Source organism: Trachemys scripta, chromosome 1 (assembly GCF_013100865.1).
Source record: "Trachemys scripta elegans isolate TJP31775 chromosome 1, CAS_Tse_1.0, whole genome shotgun sequence".
Taxonomy (NCBI): domain Eukaryota; kingdom Metazoa; phylum Chordata; order Testudines; family Emydidae; genus Trachemys; species Trachemys scripta.
Genome location: NC_048298.1, coordinates 236959502 through 236972013, shown reverse-complemented (window position 1 = coordinate 236972013; position 12512 = coordinate 236959502). Strand labels below are relative to the sequence as shown.

The following is a 12512-nucleotide window of genomic DNA, read 5'->3' as shown; positions in this document are numbered from 1 at the left end:
AAACCTGTCAATAAAGACTAAACACAAACACCTATTTTAACAATACTAACACAAAGGTGAGCCAGATTGATGCCAGCTAGTTTGTCAGTGTTTCGTTGAGACCTGGGGACCTTGGCCTGAGCTGGCAACTGGTCGGCCAGCATCACACATTCTAAGTTCCGTTTTCAGGTCCTCTGTCAAAAACAAAAGCCAAACCCACATTAGCCAGTTAAATCTCATGCTGGGTCTCCAGCTTTATCTGCTTTGGGAATTTGCACAATTCTAGCCATTGGCATATCAGAATATGCAAACACCACGCGTAGGTGAGCAAAGCCTGGAGTCACAACCGCGGCATGTAGCCCAGTTGGAAAACAGGGGAAATTCCCAATGTAGCCAGTGCCTCAGGGAGTTTTTGGGGAGGGAGGAAGAAGAAACCCCAGAATGTGAAGGATGGGTGCGGGGAGAGGGGCAGCAGTGAGTGGGAGGCACTGGCACCGCCTGGGGGTGTGTAACAGATGCTCCTTTCCCACCCATTACAGGGGCCACCTCCCCGCGAATCACATCACCAGGGCCCCTCACTAGGCACAAGCTGGTTCCCGCCCCAGGCGCTGGATCGGTCCCTGCCTGGCTGCTGCACGTGCGGCACCTGCCCCAGCCTTGCGCGCGCTTCCCCGAACGGGGCCTCCCACTGGCCTCACCGCCTGCAACGGCCCCCGCGCGTTCTCTCCCCCCCGCACTGCCCCCGCTACACACTCCAGCCGCAACTGTCTCGTCGGCCCGCCCACCCCGTCTCGCTGTGCGCGCGCACGACACCAGAAGGCAGCGGCACGTTCCCCGGGGGCGCCTGCGGTCTCGCGCGGTGGGGGGCGGGGCCGAGACAGCTGCGGCGTTTCCGGTTGGGCAGCGGGAAGGGCCGGAGACCCAATAAAGTCTCCGCTGTTTGGCCGCGCGCCTCCCCCTGTTCTCCCCCCGCCCCCTCCCCATCTCCGCCAGCAGCGCCCTCAGCCCGGCCTGCAGCAGCCGCCGCCGCCATTGGAGAGGCCGCGCCCACCCCGGGGTCTGGCCGCGCGCGGAGCCCCCGCCTCACCGGAGCGGCGGGAACAACGCGATCGAGAGACACCCCCCGCCCCTTGCGGCGGCGCCGCCGCGGTGAGTCCGGCCGGGAAAGGGCGGGTACGAGTGTGGAAACCATCTCCGGGCAGGAGCGGGACCGAGGCCTCCGCACCCGCTCCCACCCTCAGTGCTGGGGCCGTTCCCGCTGGAGACCCGCCCCCCCCCGTAAAGTGCTCGGGGCCGGTCACTGCCGGTCAGACTCGCGCCCAGGCCCCTCCCCCGCTCTTCGGGCTGCGGGATCCCCTCCCCCACACGCCCCCGGGCTGCCCCTGTCTAGGGCCCGAGCCGGAAGTGCGAGGGGGCTGCCGCCGTGTGGGGGCGTGAAATCCCCCCTCTTCCCCCCCCCCGCGCGATTTTGGTCCCAGCCTTCACATGTGTAAACCCTGCCCCCAGGTTTATATTGAGGTTTACAGCAATAGAAAACGCGGAATCAAAATACTAAAGAAAAAGAATGGTGAAAGCGGTAGTTAATGTAAACAGCCTTTGAAACCCGCGCCGTGCGGTACTGAGACCTGGGCGGGCAGCCGATTTCATTGCTCCAGTGGCGAGAAAAGCAAGCAAACAAAAACAGCTGCTCGAAATAGAGCCAGGTTAACTGAATTGCAAACTTTCGTTCTTTTTTAATAATTTAGGATAATGTTTTCTCAAGTAAAGGAGTTTTTCTACAGCATGCAATTTTTCAGGGACTGTCCCCGTCACTTGTTATTAGAATCAACTTGATGGGCTATCTCAGGTGTCCGTAACCTTTCAGAAGTGGTGTGCCAGCTCTTCATTTATTCATGGTAATTTAAGGTTTCGCGTGCGAGTAATTCATTTTACATTTACAGAGGCCGGCAGATGGAACCCCAGGCTGGCAGCGGGCTGAGCCGCTCAGCCGGCTGCCGGTCTGGGGTTCTTTCTGCCGGCCCGTGCCCGCCGGGGTCCCTGCTGCTGGCCCCGCTCAGCCCTTGCTGGCCTGGGATTCTGTCCATCCAGGCCGGGAGCGGGCTGAGCGGGGCCAGTGGCGGGGACCCCAGGCCGTAAATCAGCCTGTGTGCCGCAGGTTGCTGACCACTGGGCTATATAATCCCATAGCTCCATAGGGAGGGGTGCAAATTAACCTATTCAGAGTGGCAATAATTTTTTTTTTTTATGTCGGGGAGGCCAAATTTTCTGATCTTCCGAGTCACATACAATAATCTTCAGAAGCTCAAGAGCCGCAAGAAATGCACAACCTGCCCTGTGGGGCAGTGACTGCTGTGGCGCTGCGCTTCTGCCCTGACATCACCTTGTGGAGCTAAAGCCCTTAGTTCCCCCCTCTCCAGAGGGCAGAATCCCACTACCCCGCTGCAGGGCAGATGCCCTGAGGCCCCTCTTCCCCACTCCCCTGCACAGTCTGGTAGGTGAAGGAGTGGGGATGGCGTGGGCTGTGAGACACTTTAACTGTAAAAAAGCCACATATGGCTCATGAGCCACAGTTTGGCCACATCTGGATTATGATTTTAGGTATATGAGGAAGGGGCGAGCAATTCTATTGAGTGGTATTTTAGAAGTGGATCCTGAAATGGTTTGTGTGTGATTTGTGCACACTTTTTGGTACATCTATGAAGGTGGGCAGCAGTACCATATAGTAGTTGGTGCAGGTGCCTGAGTAGCAGTGACTTTGGGAGATCTTAAGGACAGGGCCGGCTCTAGGCACCAGCAAAACAAGCTGGTGTTTGGGGCGGCACATTTTTAGGGGCGGCATTCTGGCGCGGGCCATGCCGCCCCTAAAAATGTGCCCCGGCCACCCCTAACTCACCTCCGCTGCTGCCGCTCGCGCGCCACTGCTCGCCCTCCCTCCCAGGTTTGAAAGCCTGGGAGGGAGGGGGAGACCCCGAGTGGCCACGGCATACACGCTGCTTCTCCCTCTCCTTCCCTCCCTCCTAGGCTTGAGAGCCTGGGGGGAGGAGGCAGGGCTGGGGATTTGGGGAAGGGGTGGAGTTGAGGCGGGGCCCGGGGGTGGGGTAAGAAAAAAACGGGGGGCGGGGGCGGCCAAAATTGTTTTTGCTTGGGGCAGCAAAAATCCTAGAGCCGGCGCTGCTTAAGGAAAGGAGTTAGAAAAGTCAGTAAGGAAAGAAATTAAGATGCAATAAAGTAAGAGAGAGAAGAGTTCAGGAGAATATGTTCAGATGTGATTATAGATGGATTTTGCCAATTAAATTTTTCTTTCCAATTTAACTATCTTTACAGCTAAATTAATCTAATTTTTTGCTAAACTTAGATTCTAAATCTGATATTACCAAGAAAATGTTGTTGTTGTTAATTATATTATAAATGTTTCTGAAAACTAATTCTGGCATGGGATGAATTTTCAGCCAATTCAATATCCTCATGTAATGTACTTGAAAAAGAGGACTGTTTTGTATTTAAATCATATTTTTATTTGTTAAATACATTTTTCTCTTTAAAATAAATCTATTTAAAATTAAATTTTAAATTGTCTATCTATGCTAAGCCTAAATTTACTATAATTTATTAAAATAGTTTAAATTAAAAAAAAATCAAACTACGTTTGGTGGCAAAATTTTAAAGTCAAACCACTGAACTAGTGGAAGCCCCTGGTGAAGAACCTGGAACCAGAGTATATTGAGATGATAAACCAGCTTTTGACAACAGTAGCCTCTTTCGTAGGTGAAGCGGGAATATTTCCTTCATTTCACTTTATTCAGTTACTTCAGTTTAATACCTAGTTCATTAAAAGTTTAAAAAAAAAAACCAAACAAAACCAACAGCTTGTTTTCCTCTTCCGCTCTGTGACTAAAAACTAGATGAGAAGATGAGATCTATTAGTTTTAAAATATTGAAAGATACATTGATCAGAAATGTACAGGCTATATTTAGTTGGAAATGAACATGTTTTAATACTTACCAACCAATGATGATCACTTTTCTTTAGGAAAATAAAAAGTACATGTATTTGTACATACAACACTAAAATTGATGATATAAAACAAGGTTTCTTGCTTGTTGATTTAAATCATGATTAAAATGGGTGATTTAAATCAATCCATCCTGCATGGACTCCATAGTGTAGCCACCTCAGACCCTGGGACCAGTGCCTCTGACCTCCTGAGCCCCCAAGTCCTTTACACGCTGGCACTCTGCCTTCTAGTTTAACCCCATCCGGGACAACATGGCAGGGAAGCCAGAATCACAGGCTTAGCAAAGGAATTTCTTAGCGTCACTTTATTCTTAAGAAAACAGTAAAGTTACAGATCTTTGCAAAGTAACAGATGTCTTGAGATGCACACCCTTCTAGTCACTCTTTCTGTAAGTGTGAGGTCTTATCAGTGTTTTAGACTAGGCAGAGTCCCTCTTGCCTTCTCTCTCTCTCCAGCTAGTTGTTCTTGTATGTAGGATGGATGGTCCCCTTCTCAAAGAAGCAATCCCCCCTTTATTTTTGTCATGTATCCAGGCTGAGAAGCTGCAGATCTACCAACTATGCTGATGGTCCTGTTTAGAAAATCCATGGGAGTAATCAGCAGATGAGAACAGTTAAAATTAATGGGCCTAGATCATGGGTTTTCAAACAGGGGGGTCCCAAAGTTATTATGTGGAGCGTCTAGAACTGTCATCTTCCATCCCAAACCCTACTTCGCCTCCAGCATTTAAAGTAGTGTTAAATATAAAAAAAGTGGTCTTAATGTAGAAGGGGGGGTTGCATTCACATGCTTGCTGTGTGAAAGGGATCACCAATACGAAAGTTTGAGAACCACTGGCCTAGATTGCTCTGATACCTTCAGTGGTAGTCCTTCAGTGAGGTGACAAGCACCCTCCTGGGCAGGATAGTGGCTCAATATGTTACAATAGACTTGTCTTAGAGGCTATGGCTATACTAGCATTTTTGTTGGTAAAACTTTTGTCAGTCGGGTGTGAAAAAACCACACCTCTTACATAAGTTTCACTGACAAAAGCGCTGGTGTGGACAGCACTGTGTCCATTGCTGCTCGTTGGGGATGGTTTAATTATGCTGACGGGAGAGCTCTCTGGCATCAGCGTAGAGTGGCTACATGGGAGACCTTACAGCAGCATAGCTGCAGTGGTACAGTTGTACCACTTTGTCTCTAGTGTAGACATAGACTTAGTCAACATTGCACATGTTTAGCATGTAGCACAGTGTGGTGGTTACAATAAAAATGGAGCTCACAATTTGATGCATTCTGATCCCAATCTGTTACAGACTCACCTTATTTTTATGCTTTCATTTGGGAGACAATGAAAGCCAAAGGGTAGTGTTAAACCACAGAAATTCCTATAAATATAAAATGCATTGAAGTATAAAATAATTCAGCCTCCCAAGAATGGTTAGTAATATGCCATGTATCAAGAAATTCTGAAAATAATTGGACATGAAGGGAGGAAGAGAGAGGCTCAGAGACACACAACAAATTAGGGGTATGGAAGAGCTTCCATATGAAAAGATGTTGAAGAGATTTGGGATGGTTTAGTATAGAGGGGGATATAATAAAGGTATGTATAATAAGTGGTATGGAAAAGGTAAAAGGACCCATCTTATCCACCCATTCTCGCAATAAAAGGATAAGGTGTTCAATAAAATTAAAAAGAAACATAATGTACATTTAGCCTGTGGAACTTGTTGCCACAAGATATAATTGAAACCAGCAGTTTAGCAGGATTCATAAAAGGATTGAACATTTAGTATGAGTAGTGAGGCCATCCAGAGTTATAGTAAGGATTAAAATAAATAATAAAATCTCAAAGGTTTTTTTTAACCCATGTTTCTCGTTTCAAGATGTGTGTAAATCAAAGCTATGTCTTCCAGGAAAAAAGAAAAAGCTTCCATCTTTTAGGTAGATTAATTATTTCTCAATACGGAAGTGTACAGTTGGGTGACCATTTTTCTGTGCGTATGTGAAGGATTTTTTTCTCAGCCCTAGAGCAGTGACTCAACCTTACTTCCAGACTGGGTCTCCTAGACACTACCTCAATACAAATAAATAATAATATTAACAATAATATTATTAATAGTTTACTACCACACATACATTCCTCTCCCAGTACAAGGGCACCGATGAAAACAGGTGAAAATGGTTGATGGTTAGACTGGGACTTCTATTTACAGCAATAATTTATCTAGACATCTTGTTATCACACTGTCACTTTTCACTGTTGGAGACGCTATCAGTTGAAATCTAGTCAGTTTTTTTAAAATGAGTTACATAAGAACGGCCATACTGGCCATTCGTCAGACCGAAGATCCATCTAGCCCAGTATTCTGTCTTCTAACAGTGGCCAATGCCAGGTGCCCCAGAGGGAATGAATTGATCACGTAATCATCAAGTGATCCATCCGCTGTCACCCGTTCTGCTGCATCTGTCTTAATCTCTTTGATTTTGTTTTGGTTTTACAGTCAGTTTTTTATTTTATAAACATTTGTATTCACTTCCATTGTGTGAAAAACCCGTACATACTGGAGAAACCACCTATAAAAAGGGCTGTCAAATGCACAAAAAACTGAAAAAGAAATATTTTTTTCTCTGCTTTTTCAATGTTGGTAATCCTAAGTGTAACAACAGCAGGTAGACAGACTTCAGACCGCAGCATGGTTTTTTAATTTACCGTCATTCTGTGTGCCACAAATGTGTTTTTTCATGAAAAATAATTACAGTATGGAAAGGAGGGTTTAGTGAATAGAGTAGTTGACAGTTAGGAACTCATGATTCTATTTACAGCTTTATGAAATGCTTATGTGGCCTTGTCCCAGATGGTTAATTTCTCATTATAGTTTATTAATCTGTAAAATGAAGATAACAGTCCTACAGTGGTTTTGCAAAGATTAACTTTGTAAAGTGCTGTCTACTTTTCAGATGAAATGTGTAGTATAAGTATTCTCACATCAAGCAAAGAAATGTTTGTCAGATGAACATGGTGCCATGAGCTAAATATTTGTTATATAGGTCCCTTGCATGTGGTTTATTTGCAAAGTCGCTCCGCTGATAAATATATACCAACCAGACCCACCTGGTAAACAGAAATAGAATTTAAATTACTTGCACAAACTCCACTTTGTGCAGTGACTTGCAGGCCTAGGGGAAATCGTATTTGTATTTCTTCAATAATTTATTAAATTCATATATCAATTTGCTATGTAAGAGAAGTATGTGGATTTTGTGTGAAGAAAGATTCAGATGGCGATGACACTTTTTCGTAACTATCTTGGGGGTTTGTAAATGTCTGGATTGGCTTGATCTAGCTGGGATTAATTTTTATTCTAGAAATGGAGAAGAGCATCAAGCTAATTCAAAATGAATAAAAGTTAAAAAGTAAATTTTGTATTATATGAGCTAAATATGCACTGTTTTACCTCTATTGCAGGAATACAGAAGCTTGCTGTTTTAGACTTGTAGTGCTGTGCAAGCTCCAACGGACCATAAAAAAAATGGACATGTTCCAGATACTGCGTAAAACATCAGAGCGTTTAGAATGTGATCACTGCAGTTTCAGAGGGACAGATTATGAAAACATACAAATTCATATGGGTACCATCCACCCAGAGTATTGTGATGAAATGGATGCTGCTGGTTTAGGTAAACTTATATTTTATCAGAAAAGTGCAAAACTGTTCCACTGTCACAAATGTTTCTTTACCAGCAAGATGTATTGCAACGTTTATTATCACATCACATCACAACATGCAGTACCTGAAAAGTGGAATGAAGACCAGAAAGATCAGTTAGAAGCTGAGACTGAACCCCTGAAAACAACACTCATTCGGGAGTCACACAAACCTGCCCTTTCCCCTGAACCACACAAACCTGCCCTTTCCCCTGAACCCCCAAAACCTGACCCAGTTATTTCCCCCAAGCTTCAGAAACCGGCGGTGTCCCCTGAACCTGAGAAGCCTGCCCTGGTGGTGTCCCCTGAACCTGAGAAGCCTGCCCCAGCAGTGTCCCCTGAGCCCCAGAAGCCTGCCCCGGCAGTGTCCCCTGAGCCCCTCAGGCATTCCCCAGCCATGTCTCCTGAGCCCCAGAAGCCTGCCCCGGCAGTGTCCCCTGAGCCCCAGAAGCCTGCCCCAGCGGTGTCCCCTGAGCCTCGAAGGCGTTCACCAGTGGTGTCTCCGGAGCCCCAGAAGCCTGCTCCAGCAGTGTCCCCTGAGCCCCGCAGGCGTTCCCCGGCGGTGTCTCCGGAGCCCCGCAGGCGTTCCCCGGCTGTGTCCCCGGAGCCCCGCAGGCATATGACTCAGACGCGGAGGCCTGCTCCTGCTTTGTCTCCGGAGCCCCGCAGACCTGCTTCTGCAATTTCCCCAGAATCGTGGAGGCCTGCTCCCTCTGCTTCTCCTGAGCCCTGGAGGCCTGCTGCTGCTATTTCTCATGAGCTACAGAAATCTCCCACCGCTGTCTCTCCCTGGCCTCCAAAACCTGCCCCGGTGGTCTCCCCCGAGCCGCGGAGGCCCGCCCCGGTGGTCTCCCCCGAGCCGCGGAGGCCCGCCCCGGTGGTCTCCCCCGAGCCGCGGAGGCCTGCCCCAGTGGTCTCCCCTGAGCCGCGGAGGCCTGCTCCTGACCCTTGGAAACCTGCATCCTTCTCTGAACCCCAGAAATCTACTCTTGTTTCGTCTGAGCCATGGAAACCCATCTCCTCTGTATACCCTGAAGGTTGGAAACCTGTTCTTTCTCCTGATACTTGGATGTCTGCTCCCCCTGTTTCACCTGAACTCCGAAAACCTAGTCACACTGTTTCCTCTGATGTTTGGAAATCATCTTTGTTTTCTGATCTTCGTAAACCTGCTCCCTCAATGTCTCCAGAGTCTTGGAAACTTACTTCCGAGTCCCGGAAGTCAACCTTCTTCTCTGAGACTCAGAAGTCTGCCCCCACCATTTCCCCTGAGGGACAGAAACGGGCCCTCTTCCCTGAATCCCGGAAAAGAGCCCTCTTCTCTGAGCCTCGAAAATCTGCTCCTGCTGCTTCGTCTGAGGTCCAGAAACGTGCTTTCTTCCCTGAGCCTCAGGTGTCTGCTCCTACTGTTTCCCCTGAAGTCCAGAAACATATCCTCTTTACTGAGTCCCAGAAACCTGCTCCTTTCTCTCCTGAAGTCCAGAAACAGGCCTTCTTCCCAGAGCCCCAGAAACTTGCGGCTGTTTCCCCTGAAGTCCAGGAACATACTTGCTTCCCAGAGTCTCAGAAAGCTTCTCCTGCTGCCTCCCCTGAGATCCAGAAACCTGTCCCCTTCACTGAGTCCCAGAAACCTGCTCCTGCTGTTTCTCCTGAGGCGCAGAAACATGCCCTCTTCACTGAGTCCCAGAAACCTGCTCCTGCTGTTTCTCCAGAGACACAAAAACAAGCCTATACTGAGCCGCAGAAATGTGGTGTTTCCCCTGATGTCCAGAAGCATGCTCTGTTTTCTGAGACCCAGAAACCTGCTCCTGCTGTTTCCTCTGATGTGCAGAAACATGCTCTTTCTACTGATCCCCACAAGCCTGCTCCTTCTGTTTCCTCTGAGGTCCAGAAAAATGTTCTTTTTCCTGAGTCTCTCAAACCTGCTTCAGCTGTTTCCTCTGAGCCCCAGACGCCTATTGAGTCCGATGAGAGTGATTTCCTAGCTCAGAGTTTAGAAGACCAAAAAACACTGGATGATCTATTGTCTCAGGAAGAGCAGTCAATCTTAGTGAAGGAGCCTTCAGAAGATATGTTGTATTCATGCCCCAAAAAGAAGCCTAAGAAGGAAAACCAGGAGACCTCCGATAATGAACTAAATAACAGTGAATGTGGAAAAACAGAGATGGATTCTGTCGAGATAAAAGAACAAGAATCAAATAGTGATCAAGAACAGTTTGATACGGAATCATCTGATTACAACAAAGAGAGCAAAATAGATGCAACTACTCCCATTCAGCCACAGTGCGTACTGCAGTTTACAGAAGAGAAAGAGGCTTTCATCTCAGAAGAAGAGATTGCAAAATATATGAAGCGTGGAAAGGGAAAGTATTATTGCAAAATTTGTTGCTGTCGTGCAATGAAAAAAGGTGCTGTTTTGCATCATTTAGTTAACAAGCATAATGTTCAAAGCCCCTACAAATGTAAAATATGTGGAAAGGCTTTTCTTTTGGAGTCCCTTCTTAAAAACCATGTTGCTGCTCATGGTCAAAGTTTGCTTAAATGTCCACGCTGTAATTTTGAATCAAATTTTCCCAGAGGCTTTAAGAAACATTTAACCCATTGCCAAAGCCGTCATAGTGAAGATACAAATAAAAAGCATTTGGACTGCCTTGAACCACTTGAACAAATGTGATTTTTTTTTCTTATATTCAATGAGTTGAATTTACTAAAATATATAAGTATTGCTGTATGTTAGCTAAGTAAGTAGTTTAGCTGATCTGACAAGTCAAAAGATGCATGGTTTATTGTACTGTGTTTAACTTGTCTTATAGCTGTATTACTGAAAGGATTTATTATTCAAAAGTTGTTATAAATACACGTTCATGTCCCTGTTTTATTCATCAATAAATTCATACTTTATTAGTCAGAGATGCTATATTTCTGAAACCAAAACAGGGGTGAAAACTAGTTTTGTAAAGATTGTTGTAAAACATGCAGGCAATAAAGTAGAGGTGTGTGTGGCAAACAACCCATATCATATTACTGTGAAGACTGAACTTAGTTTTTCACATCTCAAATGTCTTATTTTTTAAAATGTGAAGCAAAGCCTCAAAATTAGTTGCCCATGAAACTGAAAGTTTGATCAGGCATGAAAGAATGATGTTGGTTCTCTGGAATAATTATGCCATGAGCTTGTGATTGAGTATGTAGCATTTGTTGGAAATTCACTGCTCTCATCTCTTTGAATTATTTGTCTGACTATAAAAAAATGTCAAGGTACTTATTTTGTGACGTATTTTGACCATGTTTTAAGCATGTGCTAATATACATTAAATTGATGGAGTAATATCAGATTGACTATATATATACAGCAACCAGAATTTTCTCTTGTTGACTCCGATGTTTTGGTATGCCAGAGAAAACTGAATTTCTTGTATCTGGTAAAATGTTATGCTTCAATCTTTTAATAAAAGGCTAACTTGAATACTGGGCATTGTTTTTGTCTAGTCTTTAAAAGAAAAGCCTGTGATAGTCCACTATGTTGTAGTCTCAAATACTTTTGAATAGCAGCATTCAGTGCAGAATAAATCTGAAGTTTTTCTGTAGGTATTATAGCTTTCTGTTCATGGAAGTAAAAATAGTTTAAACTCCCATGTCTGTACTTTGGAAAGGAGCATTAAATGTAAGAGGAAGAAAATACTTGTAATATACCATGGTAGGGAACGCATACACTATTTTAGTGTTTTGTCCCATTTCCAATCCCTTTCATAGAACCGTAGAATCATAGAATATTAGGGTTGGAAGAGACCTCAGGAGATCATCTAGTCTAATCCCCTGCTCAAAGCAGCACTAACACCAACTAAATCATCCCAGCCAGGGCTTTGTTAAGCTGGGCCTTAAAAACCTCTAAGGATGGAGATTCCACCACCTCCCTAGGTAATCCATTCCAGTGCTTCACCACCCTCCTAGTGAAAATGTTTCCTAATATCCAACCTAGACTCCCCCAACTTCAACTTGAGACCACTGCTTCTTGTTCTGTCATCTGCCACCACGGAGAACAGCCTAGCTCCATCCTCTTTGGAACCCCCCTTCAGATAGTTGAATCCCAATTTGCTCGTCAAATCCCAATTTGCTCGTCTCTTCTGCAGACTAAATAACCCCAGTTCCCTCAGCCTCTCCTCGTAAGTCATGTGCCCCAACCCCCTAATCATTTTCGTTGCCCTCCGCTGAACTCTCTCCAATTTGTCCACATCCCTTCTGTAGTGCGGGGACCAAAACTGGACACAATACTCCAGGTATGGTGTCACCAGTGCTGAATAGAGGGGAATAATCACTTCCCTCAATCTGCTGGTAATGCTCCTAGTAATACAGCCCAATATACCATTACCTTCTTGGCAACAAGGGCACACTGCTGATTCATATCCAGCTTCTCATCCACTGTAATCCCCAGGTGCTTTTCTGCAGAACTGCTACTTAGCCAGTTGGTCCTCAGCCTGTAGCAGTGCATGGGATTCTTCCTTCCTAAGTGCAGGACTCTGCACTTGTCCTTGTTGAACCTCATCAGATTTCTTTTGGCCCAATCTTCCAATTTGTCTAGGTCACTCTGGACCCTATCCCTACCCTGCAGCATATCTACCTCTCCCCCCAGCTTAGTGTCATCTGCAAACTTGCTGAGGGTGCAATTCATCCCATCATCCAGATCATTAATAAAAATGTTGAACAAAACTGGCTCCAGGACCAACCCCTGGGGCACTCTGCTTGATACCGGCTGTCAACTAGACATAGAGCCGTTGATCACTACCTATTGAACCCGATGATCTAGCCAGCTTTCTATCCACCTTATA

General features: G+C 45.9%; 1 protein-coding gene across 3 annotated transcripts; it reads left to right on the top strand.

Moving 5' to 3' along the window:
- The first annotated feature begins 953 nt into the window (after positions 1 to 953).
- CHAMP1 (chromosome alignment maintaining phosphoprotein 1) lies at positions 954 to 11152 on the top strand. Of its 3 annotated transcripts, none has more exons than XM_034758094.1 (3): positions 954 to 1128; positions 7450 to 8503; positions 8537 to 11152. In XM_034758094.1, exons 2-3 carry the CDS (start codon positions 7514 to 7516, stop codon positions 10358 to 10360), a joined length of 2814 nt encoding a protein of 937 aa, XP_034613985.1. In that variant the 5' UTR covers positions 954 to 1128; positions 7450 to 7513; the 3' UTR covers positions 10361 to 11152. The 3 variants fall into 3 exon arrangements, with proteins under 3 accessions (XP_034613985.1, XP_034613986.1, XP_034613984.1); XM_034758095.1 differs by having other exon boundaries at positions 7450 to 8523; positions 8557 to 11152; XM_034758093.1 differs by having other exon boundaries at positions 7450 to 11152.
- Positions 11153 to 12512: the final 1360 nt, after the last annotated feature.

Excerpts from the sequence above, each read along its gene's own strand:
- CHAMP1 (XM_034758093.1), top strand. The coding sequence starts at position 7,514 with ATGGACATGTTCCAGATACTGCGTAAAACATCAGAGCGTTTAGAATGT.